The 20,744-nt window shown below is 42.2% G+C and overlaps 3 protein-coding genes across 4 annotated transcripts; all 3 read left to right on the forward strand.

The window, feature by feature from the left end:
* The first annotated feature begins 270 nt into the window (after positions 1 to 270).
* On the forward strand, positions 271 to 1,248 carry LOC103986307 (putative germin-like protein 12-3). The gene is made up of 2 exons (XM_009404271.3): positions 271 to 411; positions 500 to 1,248. The coding sequence occupies exons 1-2, from the start codon at positions 300 to 302 to the stop codon at positions 1,039 to 1,041; spliced, it is 654 nt and encodes a 217-aa protein (XP_009402546.2). The 5' UTR covers positions 271 to 299; the 3' UTR covers positions 1,042 to 1,248.
* Positions 1,249 to 2,779: 1,531 nt separating this feature from the next.
* LOC135637044 (putative germin-like protein 2-1) lies at positions 2,780 to 3,679 on the forward strand. Its single transcript, XM_065149389.1, has 2 exons — positions 2,780 to 2,913; positions 3,003 to 3,679. The coding sequence occupies exons 1-2, from the start codon at positions 2,802 to 2,804 to the stop codon at positions 3,560 to 3,562; spliced, it is 672 nt and encodes a 223-aa protein (XP_065005461.1). The 5' UTR covers positions 2,780 to 2,801; the 3' UTR covers positions 3,563 to 3,679.
* An 8,533-nt stretch (positions 3,680 to 12,212) lies between these two features.
* Positions 12,213 to 16,498, forward strand: LOC135622859 (growth-regulating factor 5-like). Of its 2 annotated transcripts, XM_065125130.1 has the most exons (4): positions 12,213 to 12,554; positions 13,437 to 13,806; positions 15,708 to 16,180; positions 16,282 to 16,498. In XM_065125130.1, the coding sequence occupies exons 1-4, from the start codon at positions 12,371 to 12,373 to the stop codon at positions 16,287 to 16,289; spliced, it is 1,035 nt and encodes a 344-aa protein (XP_064981202.1). In that variant the 5' UTR covers positions 12,213 to 12,370; the 3' UTR covers positions 16,290 to 16,498. The 2 variants fall into 2 exon arrangements, with proteins under 2 accessions (XP_064981202.1, XP_064981192.1); XM_065125120.1 differs by having other exon boundaries at positions 12,229 to 12,554; positions 15,708 to 16,332.
* Positions 16,499 to 20,744: the final 4,246 nt, after the last annotated feature.

A 20,744-nucleotide genomic window follows, 5' to 3' on the forward strand; every position in this document is an offset into this window, starting at 1 on the left:
TGATCCACTGGTTTCCCACGTGTCTGCATTTACTACGTATAAGAAACTGACGGTGAAGAATAAGCTTCTCTTAGATCTTTTCTCTCAACCGCGTCAATATCTTGATAACAACTACGTAAAAGGGGAAGTCTACAAACATTATTATAAGCAGAAGGCAACCTAACATGTCATACTTTTCAACTCTCTCACCGAATGATGAGGAATATGTCAATGCCTGCTTCTCTATATATACCCATCTCCTCCAAGCCATTGGTATCACAACACCAATTGCAGCTTCGTCCATCCTAAAGATTACACCGATGGCAGCCAAAATGCTTCTCCTTGCGCTCCTTGCCATGGCTTCCTCTCTTGCAATGGCTTCTGATCCTAGTCCTCTTCAAGACTTGTGTGTCGCAGATAAGGACTCTAAAGGTATTCATAGTATCCAGATTAATCTCCTTCGGTGCGTTTGCTCTCCCGATGCATATTTACTGATCGAGTTTGCTTCCTCCTGTTGCAGTACTGGTGAATGGGTTCGTCTGCAAGGACCCCAAGGTGGTGAAAGCCGAAGACTTCTTCTTCAGGGGACTCGACAAAGCTGGCGACACAGTAAACAAGGTCGGCTCCAATGTCACCGCCGTCAACGTGAACCAGCTCGTCGGACTCAACACCCTCGGCATCTCCATGGTTCGCATCGACTACGCACCCAGAGGCCTCAACGCTCCCCACACTCACCCTCGTGCCACCGAGATACTCACCGTCATAGAAGGACAGCTCTTGGTCGGCTTCGTCACATCCAACACCGACGACGGCAACCGTCTCTTCACCAAGATGCTGAAGAAGGGTGATGTGTTCGTGTTCCCTGAGGGACTCATCCACTTCCAGTTCAACCCTGGGCACACCAAAACTATCGCCATCGGTGCTCTCAGTAGCCAAAACCCCGGCACGATCACGATCGCCAACGCTGTGTTCGGGTCGAATCCGCCCATCTCCGACGATGTGCTGGCCAAGGCTTTCCAGGTGGACAAGAAGACCATCGACTGGCTTCAGGCTAAGTTCTAGATGGACAACAACAACTGAAGAAACACCACCTCTACAGCTTCTTCGCATCCATGTTAACATTCCAATAAGCAAACACTTGGCGATCGATCGATCGAAGTCAGGCGTTTGCATGTTATTACTGTTTGTTTTCTCTGTAGTGATCGAAATAATCCTCATGTTTTCCAACCCGAAATAAATATGATGTTAAAGAGTCAATTGAGAGGGAGATCACTGATGAGATCATTATTAATTGCGAAGCCACATTGCAGCAAATCTCTGGTTTGCATTATCGAACTTTTCTTTGCATTTGTTAGTGTTAAAAAATATTCATGTATGAGAAGAGATTGAAAATATGATAAAAAGAAAAACCATTTAGTAAAAATGAAAAGTGCCTGATGACATATACCCAGTTTGACTTATAATCTAAAAGTTTAAATTTTATTAAATTGATATTTGACTCTATATATGTTAATTTTAACGAGTCTACTTCACACTCATAGTTTATCAAAGCCAATGTTTGCGTCAAGATAAGCTTTGGTAACTAAAGTTAAATCGTTGCTAATAGAGTTACTCACAAAAATTGAGAGAATCGAATGATGAGTTTGACTCATAATCTAAGAATACATACATACATATATATATATATCCATTGATGAATTTTTAATGGTAAACATCTCACGTGGATCATACTAGTTTTGGTCAAATACATACATATATGTATATACATACATACATACATACATATATATCCATTGATGAATTTTTAATGGTAAACATCTCACTTGGATCATACTAGTTTTGGTCAACATTCTGCACGCAATCACCTACCTTCATCGAAGCAAAAGAATCTTTTGATAACAATGACAATCTACAGATAGGCAACTGGCAGATCACAAAGAGTTCATTGCCGTCTCTTCGGGCAGGATGGGTGTTTGTCTCAAAAGAAGTGTATGACCTTTGATAGGAAGCATGCTTCAACCTACACAGAGCATCTTCACAAGGCAAAGATGAAGAACAACAAATTATTGTAATTGAGCCTTTTTAAAATATTTACAAACTTTGTAAAATATTTCAGAAGAACAGCCAACTTTGTGAGTCTGATATCTACAAAGCCTAATAGAATCAAATCGTAAGATGTCTAGCCACAAGTTAAGTTATTTTGGGTGTATACATTTTATTTTGATTTGATTAAAGTTATTCAAAATATATTTAAACTTTATGGAATGTTGATATGGTGAGGTGAAGATTGAAAAGATGAGCAAGATGAAGCCGTATCTCCGTTGTGAACGCACACACAACGCTTGCATTATAGTATTCGACGTTAGATGAAGTCGCCACACGCATTGATTGTCCTGATCATGTTTGGAGGTGACAGACAACGCCTTCCATTGTAGTGCTTAATGTTATATGAAGTCAAACTGAGATCATTGGTTTACTAGTCCTTCCGGTGGATCCATATGCTCCACTGGTTTCCATGACTTTGCTTGCCATTTGGTACCATCCTGTCGTCATCAAAACCCTGTCAATTGAATGGCATACAAGAAATCTTCGTTGACCAAAACATTAAGCTCCTCTTTGTAGACTCTTTCTCTGCACAAGATAAGAAGCACGCACAGTCTATAGACATTATTATTATAAGCAAAAGCCATACTTTTCAGCTCTCTTACCAAATAATCAAGAATGTTTCAACCCTGCCTCTCTCCCCCCTCTCCCTCTATATATATCCATCTCCTTCGTGCATTTGCATCGCAACACCAATTGTAGCTTCATCCATCCTAAAGATGGCAGCCAAAATCCTCCTCATCGTTCTCCTTGCCATGGCTTCCTCTCTCGCAATGGCTTCTGATCCTAGCCCTCTTCAAGACTTCTGCGTTGCCGAAAAGGACTCCAAAGGCGAGTTTAAGGATCGAACACCGTATCTGCATGTCCACGATTTCGATTAATGCATGTTTACTGATCGAGTTTTCTTGTTGCTGCTGCAGTGCTGGTGAATGGATTCGTCTGCAAAGACCCCAAGCACGTGACAGCCGAAGACTTCTTCTTCATGGGACTCGACAAAGCCGGCAACACGGTAAACAAGCTCGGCTCCATGGTCACTGCCGTCAACGTGAACAAGCTCGTCGGACTCAACACCCTCGGCATCTCCATGGTTCGCATCGACTACTGGCCCAAAGGCCTCAACCCTCCCCACACTCACCCCCGTGCCACCGAGATCCTCACCGTCATAGAAGGACAGCTCTTGGTCGGCTTCGTCACATCCAACACCGACGACGGCAACCGTCTCTTTACCAAGATGCTGAAGAAGGGCGATGTGTTTGTGTTCCCTGAGGGCCTCATCCACTTCCAGTTCAACCCTGGGCACACCAAAACTATCGCCATCGGTGCTCTCAGTAGCCAAAACCCCGGCACGATCACCATCGCCAACGCTGTGTTCGGGTCGAAGCCACCCATCTCCGACGATGTTCTGGCCACGGCTTTCCAGGTGGACAAGAAGACCATCGACTGGCTTCAGGCTCAGTTCTGGACGGACAACAACAACTAAATCTTCATTCTTGCAAGTTGACATGACATGACATGCATAAAATTATGTGCTTTAAATAAGCAAACAGTGAATAACTATTTCCATTTGTTTTTGTGATAGAATATGGCTTCTATGTTATGGAAACTGTTTCTTGCTTCGTACCAAACAATTGAGTCCTGATGTTATTTTGTATCCTGAGATGTCTTTTGGGTCCGCTTTGAATGCACAAAATCATATGATTTCGTGTTAGGTAGTTTAACGTAAGTATCGTCCTCTAATCTTACGATAAGGTACGATAATAATAATAATAATAATAATAATATCATAAATTTAGGATAACTATATGAATCTTATGACAAGATACTAATATAAATCCCATCATTTGAAGAATAATGAAATCAAGACGTTATTAGAACCAAATTTTATTTCTTTCCTAAGAGATGTCTTTTGGATTCTGAGACTTTATAATAACAAGAGATATGTTAAGATAATATTTATATTAGTCACGTAGATATTGTTTAACAGTTGAATCTATGATAATTTTAGTATATGTTATGATAAAAACATGTTAATGACCACTCATCATTCTTCATCATGTGAAGGCTAGTCTAGAAAGAAAGGGTCTTAATAACCCTCCATCGGTTTGCCCATATGGACAATAATCTAAGGGAGACCATTTGCCCTGTCTCCCTTCTTTCGCCCATGTTAATAAATATCAAATGTGAATATTAGGACAGTTACAAGATATCCCATTTGTAAACTAGATATAAAAGCTAACTATCGGCATCGTGCCAAGAGATTCGTTTTTGAGAAAACCCATACTAAAAAAGTATCTTTTGCTAATTTGAACGTCGGAGGGACCCGATCGAAAGATTTTCTTGATATCAGTCTTAGTATAAGTATCACCTCGGAGCCACTAAGGATATGTTACAACCCTTTTTTCGAGCTTTTGAATAATATTTATTGATTCTATTTAGTCCAGTTATTTATCGAGTATATTTGGTTCAGTTAGAATCGGGTAGAGATTTATTTAATATTTATTTATTATTAAGAGTTCAAGTCTTAATGGACCCTAAGTGGAACTCTATAAATAGTGATGTAACCCTTTCTTTTAAGGAATCAATCAATCACTAAAATATTATTCCAATTTGTTATGATGCCGATCCCCTCGAAGTGATCAAGGAGATCGATCCCCTCGAAGTGATCTTTCTTCGACGATAAGACCATAAGGGTCTTATCATTTGGTGATTGATTGATTCAGTATTGTCGTAGCTATCCACAAAAAAAAAAAAAAATTGTGTGAGGAAGGGTGAAGTCGACGGCCACGAACACCAATCCTTCTCAACCGAGAAGAAACCTCTGCATCTTGGTCAGCAACCACCGTTGCTCCTTCTCCACCACCGTCGTTATTGCCCAGCCAGCAGCCGCCACCACCATTGCTGCCCCCTTGCTGCAGTTATCTTCGTCTTTTAAAAAAAAAGAAGAAGAAGAAGAAGAAGCCGCAGCCACCCCTGCTTTCGGCCAGCTCACCCGCCGCCGCTGCTTCCCGACCGAGGGACCACCATTGTCGCCGTTGTTGCCCAGCCAGCAGCCACCACTGCCGCCGCTGCCCCCACCCGGCCAACGACCTCTCCTCCTCGCTTCCCCATCTCGCTCAAGCAAGAAGGACTGCCGGTGCCGTTTCCTAGCCAGCAGACCACCCCATCGCCGCTTCTACCATCGACGACCCTGCACTAGTCTACCATCGTGCTGTCGCCCCTCTTGGGTCGTAGCCGCAGCCACCGATTGTCGTAGCCCCTCCTTGCAGTGGTTGCAGAAACAAAGCTTCCTCTATTGCCGCAACCCCTCGTCGATCCCAACCAGTGGACCACCCCATCGCCGCTTCTACCGTCGGTGACGCTGCCCTACTCCGCCATCGTGCCGCCTCCCTCCTTGGGTCGCAGCTGCAGCCGCCAGTTGCCGCAGCCCCTCCTTGCAGCGGTTGTAGAAATAGAGCTTCATCTGTCGCCGCAACCCCTCGTCGATCGCAACCGCGACCCTCGCTACCTCCTTCTCCACTGCCGTCGCTGCTCCCCAGCCAACAACCTCCCCTTCTCGCAGTGACCAAAATAGGGCAATCGAGAAAAGGCTGTCGTCGCCATTCCCGGCCAACGGACCACCCCCTGGTAGCACCTAGCCTTGGCGACCCTTTGCTGCTCCTCGCCCTCGACGACCTTGCTCCTAGCTACACCGCCACTGTTGCCTCTCAACTCTGGCAGCAACCTTCCCTTCTCGCAGCGATAGAAACAAAGCATTGTTTCCTGTTTCCAACCGCGCCACCATCGCTTCCTCTGCTTCCGGCTAGTGACCACCATCGCCGTTGCACTCTGGCTAGTGACCACTGTTGTCGTAGACGCCCTCCAGCAGCACACGCAGCAACCGTAGCAAGTTTTTGTGTGGCCTTGCCTCAAACCCGGCAACGAACACACCGACTCCTCTTTTCAACCTTGGTCGCTTCAATGCCGCCCTCCCTCGCCGTTGTTTCCCGACCAGCGGACCAAACCTCTCATCGCTTCCACCGTTGGCGACGCTGCCCCCCTTGGGTCATAGCTGCAGTCGCTCGACCATCCCTCCTCGCGGTGATCAAAACAAGGCAATTATGACCGTCGCAGCCACCATCGTTTCCTCAACCGCACGCAATCCCTCGACGTCACTAGCGTCTCCTTCTGCAGTGCAATAGAGACAAAGCAATGTTGCCTTTCATCCGAGCCATCGTAGCCACCTATGCTCTCACCCCACATAGCTGCAACCACACCGATGCAGTCGCCTTCTAGCCCCCGGCGCTCTCACCCTACGCAATGACAGAAACAGGGCAGCAACTCTTCCTCTAACGCCGCGACCGTCGTGCTGCCCTCGACGTCCGCTTCCTTGGTAGCTTCATATCAATAGTGTTGATGCCCTTGACCAGACATCAAAAACAAGAACTAGGGATTACAGATTTGTAGTCTTATATAATGGCCACCGATAATTTAGTGAAAGCACAAATGGAAGCATTGGAAATCAGAATTGAGAACTGGCTACAAGAAATACTTAATGATTTCAAAAATAACATGCTGGAGAGCCTCAGCAAATTTCAACAAGATGAGAGCATAAGTTCTATGTTGTATAAATTTGAAAATACAAGAAAAGACCCCTAAGATTGTAATACAAACTACTCACACATGACGGTGGAATTTTCGAGATGGGAAGATGAAGATCCGACCAGTTGGATCTCTAGGGCAGAAATTTTTTTTTATTTTCACAAAACCCCAGAAGAATCCAAGGTAGAAGTGGCCTCAATCTAGCTCAATGGAGATGCAATCCGATGGTACGATTGGTATGAAACTTGTCATGGAGTTCCTTCATAGGAGTAGTTCAAAGAGGGCTTCTTGTTCGATGTGACCCATCCGAATATGAGAATATTGATGGCCAGCTCACCAAAATTCATCAGACTTCTATAGTGTTGGAATATCATAGTAGGTTTGAAAGATTGATAAATCAAGCTAGAGATTGGTCGGAATGACAACTTCTGAGTATATTTATTGAAGGGCTTATTCCAGAGATCCGGTGTGAAGTTAAGGCTCGTCAACCTCGCACTATGATAGCTGCAATCTCATTCACACATCTATATGAGAAAAAAATTAGCAAGGAAAGATCAACAGGGGATTTGTACTATGATAAAAAGTGGAGTATGGAGCACCGATATAAATAAGGGTAACTTCTAATGATTGAACTAATTGGAAAGGAACCGAAAGCTAAGAATGTAGACTCCGATCATGAAGGCATAAATTCTAATAAAGATATTGGACCTACTATATATACAATGCATGTATTAGCCGACTACTCTAACCCGCAAACTATGAAAGTTGGCGGAACTCTGGAACATCAGCTTGTTATAGTTTTGATTGATACTGATAGCACTAATAATTTTATGGACAGGAAAGTTGCAGCTTGATTAGCTTACCACATTGAAGGCTTTGATAGATTCGAAGTAAAGATCGCTGAATGACAGATTTTAACTTATGATAGCAAATATTTTAAAGATAAAATTAATTATACAAGAGTTTCTTGTAATAATTACAATACTGAAAAATTGACCTATTGCTTACACTATCAAAAAGTAGAGACCATACTTACTTGATCAATGGATTATGATGCATTGCAGATAGCCTATGACTGAAGTACTGAAAGAGAAGATCCCCAAGTTGATGCTGCTCAGCCTTGAGGACAAGGTTGATTTGAAGAGGGAGGAATTGTTACTACCTTTTTTCTGAGTTTTTGAATAATATTTATTGAGTCTGTTTGGTCCAGTTATTTATTGAGTCTGTTTGGTTCAGTTAAAGTCATATAGAGATTTATTTAATATTTATTTATTATTAAGGGTCCAAGTCCTAGTAGACCCTAGGTAGAACTCTATAAATAGTAATGTAACCCTTTCTTTTAAGGAATCAATCAATCACTAAAATATTATTCTAGTTTGTTATGACAAATTTTAGGAGGTCGATCCCCTCGAAGTGATCAAGGAGGCCAATTCCCTCGAAGCAATCATTCCCTTTTCTATTCTTTTTTTGATAATAAGACCTTAGAGTCTTATTAGGATACTCATACACCTTTGGGTTTAGACGATGCCCGATTGAATTGGACTTCGATAATGATTTCCTATAATATTTTGGTTGCTAAAAGGAGATTCCCTATATAGCCTTAGGGCAGCGAAAGAACAGAAAACAAAATCCCCAAACTTTCCAAAGATGTGTTCGTTATCATGCAAAAACTGATGCGTAAAAATCAACGAAACTTAAATTCACGTGTGAGATAGTGTTTTACCTAGGGAGATCGTTTATCCCTGAATTCCTATAGATATATAGGAGTGGATGAATGAGGTCAAACACCATCCTTTCTAGCGGTGATCTACACAACAGGTCTATGACGATACTCCTCAAATCTCCAAGCGTTCTATATGAGGAGGAGAATAGGAAATGACAACCAAGAGAGGCTCTAGCCTATAAACCATTGGTTCCTTCCTATTTATAGAGGTCATTTATCAATATAACCCTAATGGATCCTGCCTTATTGAGTATTGGATCTCAATCTAACTACTCAAGCCTCTTAGATTAATGGATCTCTATCCAATAATCTCTCATTGGCTCTTATTGGATCTCATCCATAGGATCCAGTAATTCAGGGGCTTATTGGATATCTAATAAGATAAGGGCTTCGACGGATATCTCATATCCGAACCTCTACTCATCGCAGCACCTGTCATATGTGTGTGACCCACTAGGCCAAACATCGAGTTGGTTGTGAGTCATACCTATTAAAACTCCTTCTAGCTCAATGAATTATTCTTTTCATAATAATTCACTCGACTCATCGACTGCGGACGTACTAGACCACTGCGCCGCGGTCCGTAAACGACATAGGGGAATCCAATTATTTGGACCTGTTTGTCCACAATTACCATGTACTTATAGTCCCTCATCTATCTAATATCCTAGAGACCGTATATCGGACATGGTGCTATCAGACCCATATAGTTTCTACTCGAGTCCCGCTCTAATTGGATTCTCCTAAAGAACTTTTTCTCTCTCAATTAGAATTATCATGGTTAGAGATTTATCTTAGCAAAAATATATAGGATATTTCTCTTAAGACACCGAGAGTGGATGATCCTCTATCGATACTCAATAGTCATCGTAAGGTTGGCTACCACTCCCGATGACCGACTGTGCTATATCTAGAACATCCAGACCTATAAGTCCGGTATCAAAGAATGGAGTACTCATATAGGATATTCTTGGTGTCTCAAGTCTAAAGACCAGATACACCACTAGGACTACAAAATCATTGTATGACAATAAGACATCATTAATCATCCAACATTTTGTAAGCGGATCAATCTGTGAACTCATTCTCCAATGAGCACCTGTACTGTATCCCTAGTGTCTCCACATGAGTAGCTATGAGACCAGCTGCATCCATCATATGGACGAGCATATAGTATACCAATCTGTCTGGTTATCTCGATGTCCCTCTCGAGTAACATATGACCGGAATTATTTAGGTTCTATGTTTAAAGATGAATCGATCTCATTATCGTGATCTTATCACGATTCGATTCACATTGCATAGATTCATGGACATCACAATATATTCAAGCAATAAATAATATAAAATAAATATAATATCAAATAATAATAATAAGCAAAAAGACTATGTGTCAAGTCACACGAGTCATCACTTACATAATTGGTTTGCAAAGCACATATGACTAGTATCAATAAAATATTATTGGGTAGAAATTTACTAATATAAGAGATTTGGATAGTTAGATAGAGATCCAACACCCAATATGATAGGATCCTGATTAAGTTAACAAGGATTTCATAAATAGAAGGAAACTAAAGAGATTTATACGTACTATAAAGAACCAATGAGCATAAAGAGTTTTGATAGAAGTAGTCATTTGTGGCTTCTTATCGTTACAAGCCTAAAAAGAGCGTCATTTTAGCTCATAGATCATCTTTTTCTCTTTGGCATTTTTGGGAACACGATCAACGTCAGCCACTGTTGATTCGTGAATAATCATCAGGAGGATATATACATACACATAACGTAACTCTGGCGTAGTAAGCATTGGTTACACATTCATGTATACAAATAAACACACGTAAGAGGCCTGTTCTTGTTTCGCAGTTAAAGAAGTATGATTTGATTTCTTCCTATTCACGTGAATTGCTTGATTAGTGAATGAGGTTGCTCGGATTACGAACAGTCTCTCGGATCAGGTAGTACGGCTTCTCCTCTTGGGAGCGTTGGTGTTCCTGCTTTGGCCGACTGCTTAGCTACAGAAGTATGTTGCATCGACATGGAACAAATACTGATAGGGTTGATTACAAAGCTCAGATGAAGACTTTGTGTGACTCCCAGATGTGTCAGTTCTTATGTGCTTGCAGGCTTTTTTTTGTTTAGAATGAGTTGGTTCATACCTCACCTGCAGTCTGCAGAGAAGGTAAATAACTTACCTTCTTCTTGTTGGTCTCAAAAGTTCCTGCACTCTAGGTCAGCATATTGGGTGGATATCTCTCTTTCCTACACGTGGAAGGAAGTAGGGAAAAAGGGAAGAGTTTTCTGGATGATATCTCTGGTTTAGACAAAATAATCTTCTTTTCTCATTGATGCATGTCATGTGGCATCCATACATACATTGTTCTCTGGAGGCCCCACCTGGTTTGAACTTTGGAGTGTAGAAATGTTGTGCATTTATGGCTTTTGTAGCTGAGAAAAAAGAGGAGCTGGTGCTTTCTTTCTCGATGGATGCTTGGCGCAGTTCTCGTAAGATTTATGTCACTTGACCTCTAATAACAAGACCTGGATCCTGAAGTCACCATCTCAATTGCACCAGGTCTCTTTGGTGATACACCTATATTCTTGCTTTCTTCTATGCTTCCCTGGAGCCTTGCAGCATTGCAGATGGCATTCTTTTCTTCCAGGCACATAATTGCTTGAACTTGCAGATACATAATCTCTCTCTCTCTCTCTCTCTCTACTGTAGTGTACCCTTCATCCCTCCTTACTAGGTTCACAACAACCGACAAACGATGGTCCCTGTAGCACCGGCCACCCGAAAACTACGTAACACCGAAGCAGAGGTTCTCTTTGAGGGCGGTCGCGGACGTACCCATCACATGCACTTGCTGTCGTGCGAGGAGCAGCAGCAGGAGGAGGAGGAGAAGGAGGAGGAGGAGGGAGAAACAAGACTCCTTCGCCCCTTCCCATCTCTTCCTTCCTCCCCCCTCACCATTTCGAGCTGCAGCCGTGGGGCCGCCGCAACGCCAACAGGCAAAGATCACAAGGAAGCAACATCTTTGGAGGAGTGTTGGATAAGTCATGGCCATCGATTCCCTCCCCCCCCCCCCCCCCCCCACAAAAGCATCAAGTGCGAGAGTAACCCACTTCCCCTCCTCTCACTTTGATTCCATGTTTGACACAGGAGAGGAAAAGGAGCAGAAGAAAAAGCTACGGGGGTACACAAGCAAGAAGATTCCAACTTGGCCAAGGTGGAGCTCATAATAGTACTCCTCCACCAAAAGATGTGGTGGGCTCATGCGAGTCATAAAACCCACATGCCTCCATATCAATTATTTGAGCCTTTAGCTTCACTACTCCCGTTCTTCACTCATGGTCATCCAGATGGTAAATGCGTCGAGAGCATCACGCATGTGAATCGACCATAAGGGGTATCATCGTATATGGCATTGCACGTTAGGTCATCACTCGGCTTGGTTCTCAGACCTAACTTATAAGCCCGTGGGCCACCTTTGCTGAGAAATCCAAAAAGAATGTCTTCGTTGTCTTGATTAGTACCGCACTTTAAAACCTAAGCTTAGATTGCAGACGAGATTTGTATCCGACCCAAATAAATAAACCATGACATATAGACTTGACTTATTTTAGATGGCACTAGATATACATTTTTTCACTTTGCCCCTCAATCTTTCATCATTTTACTTCCTCGGCATGTATGTATCAGTAGGTTTTTGCATTTGAACCCATGACGATTCACTATATTTCATAGTCGCCCTTCTCCGTGGTCTATTATTAGTCCTTGCGTTTTACCCTATAAGACTGCCACCGTCTCTCTCCGCATCGCAACACTTCGGCCTTTCCCCATCCGAAAATGGCGAAACTTGACGGCTTCCCCTCACCGGTGGAGGATGCGAGCGTCCCTCCCGCCCTCGGCCATGAGTGAGCTGGAGGACGAGGGGCCTTCTTCTTGTCGCTCTCGCTCTCGTTCTTGTCTCTCCTTAGGCGATGAACAGCTTTGCGGCGGTGGTCGGGGGCCGGCCGCCGTTCACGGCGACACAGTGGCAGGAGCTGGAGCACCAGGCGCTGATCTTAAAGTACCTAATGGCGGGGGTTCCCGTGCCGCCGGAGCTCATCATTCCCATCCGGAGGAGCTTCGAGACCTTGCCCGGCAGATACTACCACCCTTCGCGTAAGAGGCCGGCGCCGAGGCCAAGTCCTTTTTCTTTTGTTCTCTTGGAACGTTCTCTTCGTCCTCTTCTCCCCATTTTGCCGCTGCCGGTTGTTTCCTCTTGAAGCTTTTTCGATTCAGGGTTGTTTCAAAGTTAGTCCCTTTCTTGAATCGAGGGTTTCTCAGCTTCCGCATCAATTTGTTGACTGTTTGGCTACGATGTGGTACAGTTCTGGGCGATCATTTGTTTGCAGTGGTTTCTAACTTCTCCCATGGGTTTGCGCTCCCAAAGTCGACAACTTTTCATGTGTTGCTCTTCATTTGGGCTTTTTGGTTGGTTTCTTGGGTGGTCTTCTTTATTTGTGGACAATATTTGCTTAGATTTGATAATCTTAATCGTCATGTTTACGATTTCTCGAATGATAGGTTCGGAGAGATAGGATCTGTTCTACTTCTCTCTGTGAAAAGAAATTTAGCTTGTTGGGAAATGGTCATGACATGTTGAAGTTGCTTAGGGGACGCGGTTGGGAAGTTCTTGCTATTTGCAGTAATTATTGGCAGTCTTTCCTCCATTAAAATTTGTGGGATCTCGATTCTTGATTACCCTTTTTTGGTAGTTTTCAACTCTTTCTTGGAGCTTTCTTGTTTGCCTTTGTGGCTTTATGTGATAGTTTTGCACAATGTGATCTGTTTTCCTGCTATAGAAACTTTCATATCCTTTTTCTTAGATTTTGATTGGTATTTAGGGTAGTCTCAGAACCTTTGGGCATAAGTTCCTCGACTGCTGCTAGTAGTCAACTGGATCATCATGGCCTCTTTTATTTCTCCATTCTTCTCTGTGAGATCTCGCCTTGCAAAAGTCGCCTTTTAGATTATTATTGCAATGTTTTCCTTTGGATTCAGTGAGTTACTATTCATACTACGGGAAGAAACCGGACCCAGAACCAGGGCGATGCCGTCGCACCGACGGAAAAAAGTGGCGTTGCTCTAAGGACGCGTACCCTGGTTCCAAGTATTGTGAGCGCCACATGCACCGTGGCCGCAACCGTTCAAGAAAGCCTGTGGAATCACAAACTGTCGCTCCATCCCAGACTTCCTCATCGGCGTTGACATCCCTCTCTCCCTCTGCGAGCAATGCCAGCGGCACCGGTGTTGGAAGCTTCAGGGGCATCACCCTGCAGCCAATCACAGGGCCAAGCAATGCACAGAGTTTGTGCTTTGGCGGTGCTAGTTCATCTCAGCTACCCATGGACACTGGCACTTTTGGAAATCGGTATTTTTTTTTCCTTTTTTTGTTTTATTCAACACAAACAATTATTTGTTCTTTTTATTTGTTCAGGATCAAAATCTCAATATGGTGATTCTGTTTGTTAGATAATTTAATCATGTAATTTGGAATTTGGTCATGTGTGATAAAAGGAGAATATATGCTTTGTGTAGGCTCAAACCTAAATGATGATATGTTGGGAGTATATGGCCAGATTCTGTAACGTGTTATAGTCTCTAGACTTCCATGGTTCCACCTGAGTTTCTATAGAACAGCTGCTCATCCGAGTGTAGGGTATATAATACATTATCAATTCACAGCCAACCATTTTGGTCAAATTGTAGACTAAGAGCAATGTTTTGCAGGGGTAGGACTAGATCCATTGACCCTCCCAATATGCTCCCAATGGAGCCCATCTTTTGAAAAAGAGAAAAACCTTCTGAGTCCATGCTCCTGTTGTCAGTACTGGAAGAACTGGAAGTTTTTTCTCCCTTGTGGATATTAGATGTTCCAGGTTTAAAGTCTGACAATTCTCATGAATTTTCAGATTCTACTTGCAGTTGTCTGAATCTTTTACAAGCTGCACAGGATCTTTTATTTGGTCCTAGTGCAGGCTTTGCCCAAGCTCTGCATTCCGCAGATTGGGAGATTGACTGCTAGTTTAACATATGTTTTGGATGTGCCTTAGCTGCATATTTGGCTGCTTTTCCTATTTTAAGAGTTTTTTTCCATTTGAGAGGTGGGAGGAGTTTTTTTCCCCCCTTTTTCTGAGTGCAGTCAAAGTATGCATTCTAGCCATAATCTTTTCTGCATCTAGTGAAGTCTAGTGATCAATATATTAGATAATGCTAAGTTACTTTTCTAAATTATGTCTTGGTTTAACATGCATGCTTCTATCTTGCCAACTTTCCACGTTATGTAATAAACTTGCTCCTGTTAAGTATTTGTTGGTAAATGGCCATATTCGTTTTCAGTCTCCGCTTATTGCTGTGAAATTGGTAGGCAACAGTAAGCATTATGTTTCCGGATAGAAATTAGAAATTCCTGACAATGGAGAGGCATATCTGTTCACCTATTTATCACATGAATATCTATTTTTCGCAGCTTCTGGTTGGAGAATGTTTTCAGGAGCTTGTATAGATGTAATGACTAGTAAGTTTTTTTTTTTTTCATTATTTGTCTCATTGAAGCCAGTTAAACTGAGATTAATCTTTGGACGGGGTAAGTTTATATTGCCTGCAAAGAAAAAGGCTCATTGCATTCATCTTCTTTTTACATATTTCAGAGATTGCACTGTTTTCAGTGCTTGCAAATTGCAATGCCCCGTGTACTTGGGAAACAAATCAATCTGTTAAATATCCTCGTTCGATTGATGGAAAGAAGTATGCGTAGTTGGATTTCTTGGTCCATTTTAGAGCTTAAGAGTTTCGATTGTTAATAGTGCCCTGTTCTTGTTTGATGTGATAACATTAAAAGATTGTGCTTTTGACATTCTTTGTTAACAGTTTAATGTATATCATTACTCGACTTAACAACCAAACTACACTTCTATAATGGTCTATGATGAAGCAAGTTTAAGCATGGGTTTTGATTCTTCATGTTGAATTGAAGAGTGAAATAAGCATGCTTGTGATAATGTATTTCAACGTTGTGTTCTAGAATGTATCACTTGAAGCAAAAAGAAGTATGATTGCAGATCAGATGAAGCATCACTCAGAAAAAAAGAATAGAGCAAGAAAGCTGCATGTAGTAATATGGAGTCATTATCCAGTTTTACTTGTGTTAGGGACTTTTGAAACCTATATGGAAATTTCTGGCTCCTACTAGTTTTCCATCAAATTTTGTATTTCATATGCTGGATTTTTTTAACGTGGTTTCATTAGGGAGTAATGGATCTAATTTTGCAGGTACTTCTCTGGACTTAAACCTGATGCGGATGAGCACAGTTTCTTTTCTGGAGCGTCTGGCACTGCTAGGGCCCTTGGGGTGGACTCATCATTGGACAGCTCATGGCGCCCAATGCCACCACCAGTGTCCTCGTTTTCTCTGTCAAAAACACATGACCTTTCCATTCTGCAGAATGCCTACCCACAACTTCAGTCAGTGCAAGATCTTGGGCAGGTTACAATCAACTCACTCTCTCGACAGCAACAGCAGCATCATTCTTTCTTTGGAAGTGAGTTTGGTTCGTCGGAGCCCGTGAAGCATGAAACGCAGTTGCTCCGGCCCTTTTTTGATGAATGGCCAAAGACCAGAGATTCTTGGTCAGATCTTGAAGAAGACAGATCAAACCGGACCTCGTTTTCCACCACCCAGCTCTCTATTTCCATTCCAATAGCCTCATCAGACTTCTCCAGCACCTCTTCCCGGTCCCCGAATGGTGGGTCTCCATCCTGAACCACAATCCCCACTTGTGATTCTAGATTTCCAAGGTTGGTATGCCCTCTTCCAGATCCTTATCCTCGAATTGTATCTCTGCAGATGATTGAGCGAGGAGTCGTCAAGCCTTTCTCTGAAGTCATGAACCGATAACTGGATGTTCTTGTTTGTTTGAGGTCTTCTTTGAGGACACCAGCGATACTTTCAGAGCCATTTGGTTGAGGCATTCTGTGGTGCTTTTGATGTCATCTCGTAGTTGTGAAACAGTTATTGTTGTAGTTTGGTAATAAGTATATCCGAACCTATTTCCTCTTTGTTACTTATGCTATCTTCTCGTACTGAACTTTCTGTAGAAAGCATGCAAGAAATTGTGTCTGACTGGAGACGTTAATGTTGACTTGCAAGCTTGCCTATGATAATTTAGAGGATTCCTGGCTCCATCCGCACAGCATTCGGTGGCTGTGTGATTTGGTATGCTATGGTAAGGTTGAGCACAAGAAAGCCGAGAGATGCAATGAGCCCCTATCGACATCTGAAAAGTTAGATTGCCTACAAGTAATCATAAGTATTGTTTTGCCCCGTGCTTCAGTTCAATTGACTTGACTGCTACTTCGGACCAGAAGCATATTTTGCCATTGGCTACAGCGCATGGATGTCGGTGTGTCTCTTTGTCGCATCTACGAGGAACATGATGGCAGCATCCGGGACTAACCTTCGGCTTTTGCTTTGGAACCCATCAGTTTAGGAAAAGTGTCATAAGCCCACAATTCCTGTAGCTCAATTGTCCATTGATTTAGGGCGGAATTATGATCAGCAGTTGGTGTTCGACCAAAACTAGAGACAACGAGGGTAGGAATTCACTGTGAAAAGAGGCATTTATTCTTTTTTTTTGGGTCGAGAGAGAAGGGGAGGTATCAAAGACTCGCAGGCTGATGCCCTGGCACGCCACGTCGGCTCAGGGACCCACCTCATATGTCGCGAACCTGACACATGAAAGGAACCCCTCCCTGGACCCCAAGTTCTCTCCGCCTTGCTATTGGATCCAACGAGTGGGGTCCCACTTGCACGACCATCCGCGAGGCAGGTACCGACGCCAGGAGCCCCTGGTCCGCCACGTTGGCTCGGGGACCCATATCACCAGGTGAATCTGACACGTGGAAAGAACCTCTATCGAGACCCAAACTTCTCTGCCTTGCGATTGGATTCGCCCAGCGGGTCCCACATGCAGCGACCATCCGCGAGGCAGGTAAGCGACTCGCGGAATCCTCGTACGGGGTAAGACGGGGCCTGCTGCACCTGCGCAGGGCTCTCTCGCACCGCCCAAGGCCTGGCTGGATGACGTGGAACAGATGGGTGGAGGAGGACGGTGTCTCCCGTACGGCTCCTGGAGCGCCCGACTGGCGAAACACAAACCATTCGGACAAACGAGGTGAGATTACGTGACGAGGTGGCATTGTGAGGGCCGTTGGATCATAACGGTTCGCGTTGTCTTTCGTGCGGCCGTGTGATCTCTTCTCCAAGTACATTTTTCTATATAAATCGCAATATAATTAGGCGGTTTGGGAGGGAAAAAGAAAAAGGAATTCGAATTATGCCATTCGAACACAAATAGCGAAACCCTCAACTTCCTCGCTTGCCCATCGTTCTTTCTCTCCTCAATCTGGTTTTTTCCCTCTCCGAGCCCATCAGGAGCCTCCTCGGTTCTTGCTTCTTCAAGGTTCTCGACGAGACCTATGCTGCCGCCGCAGGCATCTTGCGAATCTTCGAGGTAATCTCGATGAGCTTGTCTGTCTGGCTCGATGTCTTGATGTCTTGTGGACGATTTCTTGTTCGTTTCTTCGGGAAAGGAGGGTTTCGCTTGGTTAGCTTCATAGATCTATCGTGCGATTTTCATAGTGCGAGCGCCAACAATTAGGATCTTGGTTTTGTCCTACGGTGATGTCTTCTTGGTACTCGGGAAGTTAAGGTTCCGAGTGTAAGATCCATGTATAAGATATGTTGCGTGGATGTCCAACGGATCTCGAAGTTTGAGCACAAATAATTAGGATCTTGATTTGATTTTCTTGTGAGCGATGTCTTCTTCGTAGTTGGGTAATCAGGATTCCAATTGTTCATTGATGTTTTACCAGTTCGATATTGAATTCATATCTAATCCTTGATCTGTTGCCAGGATATCGGGCGGATTTAGTAGAGTGACGGCCTACAAATAGGATCTCAGTTTTTTGTTTCTTTGAGTTATCGTCATGTTGATATTTAGGGAGATTAGGATTTTGATCGTCGATTGATATTGAACGCACCTAATCTTATATTTGTTGCATCTTGAATGGATATAGGGTGGTTCTTGAAGTGCCAGCACCCACAATTACGATCTTGATTTGATATCTTTTCTTGGGAATTTCCTCGTAGTTACCATCAATTGTGAAACAATATATCATCTTTCTGTTGGGGTTCTTTTTAACATATCAAATATGGATCAAATATTTATTTTATAGAATCAAAACCGAATATATCCAAAATAATGGCTTAACACATTTAATTATACATGTGTGACTCTTTAAAATTCTAACAATCTCCCACTGTGTCACATATGTATCCTTATAATTGTGCTATACTTTATGAGCTCAAAACTATTGCCATTATTAAATAGGACATACAAAACAATCTCGTCCATTGGTCATATTAATATAGGACCAAAGCGGTCTTCGCTATATCAATCATAGCTAAACCCATCAATGATCACTAATATTAACATAATCAAATGACATAGATCAATTATGAAATGTGTAGCATGAAAATTACATGAATGTAATCTGTACATGTCAATTTTCAACTGGTCCAACTTTATCTTTATGAGATCATTAATAACTTTAATAGTCATAATGTACAAAGTATAATAAATTGAAGCTTTATTTCTGATCAGAAAATGTTTGTACAAATACAGAATCTGGCATAGAACATACAACAAACATATGACAGACTCCCACTAAACTGAAGTTTTCTCAAATTCGGATATACCCATATGAGCAGTATGCTCATAAAAAAAAAACTTTGAGTGGTACATCTTTTGTGAGAGGATCTGTCAACATAAAGTTTGTTCCTAAGTGTTCTATAGAAATTTATTTACTTTGTACTCTTTCTTTCACAATCATGTTTGGTACTTCGCAATTCCACATTCATGGATTCATGATAGGAAGCTATAGTATCAAGCAAATATAGATTGTCATAAGTCATAAGTGAACTAGTTCTAATCATATTTGAATTTAAAGACAAAGTAAACTTATTGTTTCCAAATGAACAAGAATAACCAAATTTGTTCAAATAAGAAACAAAAATTAGGTTTCGTCTAAACAACGGTATAACAAAAATATCTTTCAAATTCAAATAATGTCCAGTACACAATAACAATCTAAATGTGCCTATAGCTTCCACATCTACCGATTTTTCGTCCCCCACATAAATGCATCTCTCAGCATTATTGGGCCTTTGGTAGCTCAGGTAACCCTGCTTTGAAACACTAATGTTAGTATTTATGCCGGAGTCTAACCACCAAGTGTTTCTAACTACTGAAGTTAAATTGGCTTCAGAACAAACCAAAGTAAGGAACGTACCTTTTTTATCACGCCAAGCGTGATATTTGGCACAGTCCTTCTTCAAATGCCCAGATTTTTTGCAGAAGAAACAAGTATCATCCTTATTTTGTTTCTTCTGTACTGGACCCTTATCAGCCTCATTCTTTTCAAGTTTATATTTTCTTTTCTTGCCCTTATCCTTAGAGGTGTTGACCAAGTTTGCACTTTCAATCTTCTCTTGCTTTAATCTTTCTTCTTCTTGCACACAATATGAAATGAGCTCATTAAGAGACCATTTGTTCCTTTGGCAGTTATAACTGACCTTAAACTGATTGAATTGTGTAGGGAGAGATATCAGAACCAAATGGACAAGTAAGTCCTCTGATAAGTTAAGCTTTAATGCTTTAAGCTTAGAAGCAAGATTAGACATTTCCATGATGTATTCCCTTATATTTCCTTTGTCGTTGTATCTCATGGTAAACAATCTTTGAAGTAGAGTGCTTGTTTCTGCCTTATCATTTTTAAGAAAACGCTTTTCTATTTCGGTAAGAAAATCTTTGGCCTTGGTAATCCCTTCGAACACCGCACCCCTAAAGGCTTCTGGAATGCCGCGCTTAATGATCATGAGACTCATGCGATTAGACCTGTCCCACTTCTCATATAGTCTCCTATCATCATGAGTACTATTTTCTGTAAGAGAAGCAGGTTGGTCTTCTCTTAGTGCAAGGTCTAGATCCATGCAACCCAAAACGATCAGAATGTTTTCTTTCCAATCTTTAAAATTGGTTCTGTTTAGAACTGGTACAGAACTGAGGTTAGCAGATATTGTTGCAAGAGAACCTAAATAAGAGAATAATAGATAACCCGAAATTATGCTCATATTTATTGCCATAAACTTAAGTAAATTCAAATAATGATTTAACCCATCGCAAGATACCAAGTGCAACATTAATATCTTGTCTTTGGACTTCAATATTAATTACTAGTGGTAGTCTT

The sequence above is a fragment of the Musa acuminata genome, chromosome BXJ1-3 (genome assembly GCF_036884655.1).
Source record: "Musa acuminata AAA Group cultivar baxijiao chromosome BXJ1-3, Cavendish_Baxijiao_AAA, whole genome shotgun sequence".
NCBI lineage: Eukaryota > Viridiplantae > Streptophyta > Magnoliopsida > Zingiberales > Musaceae > Musa > Musa acuminata.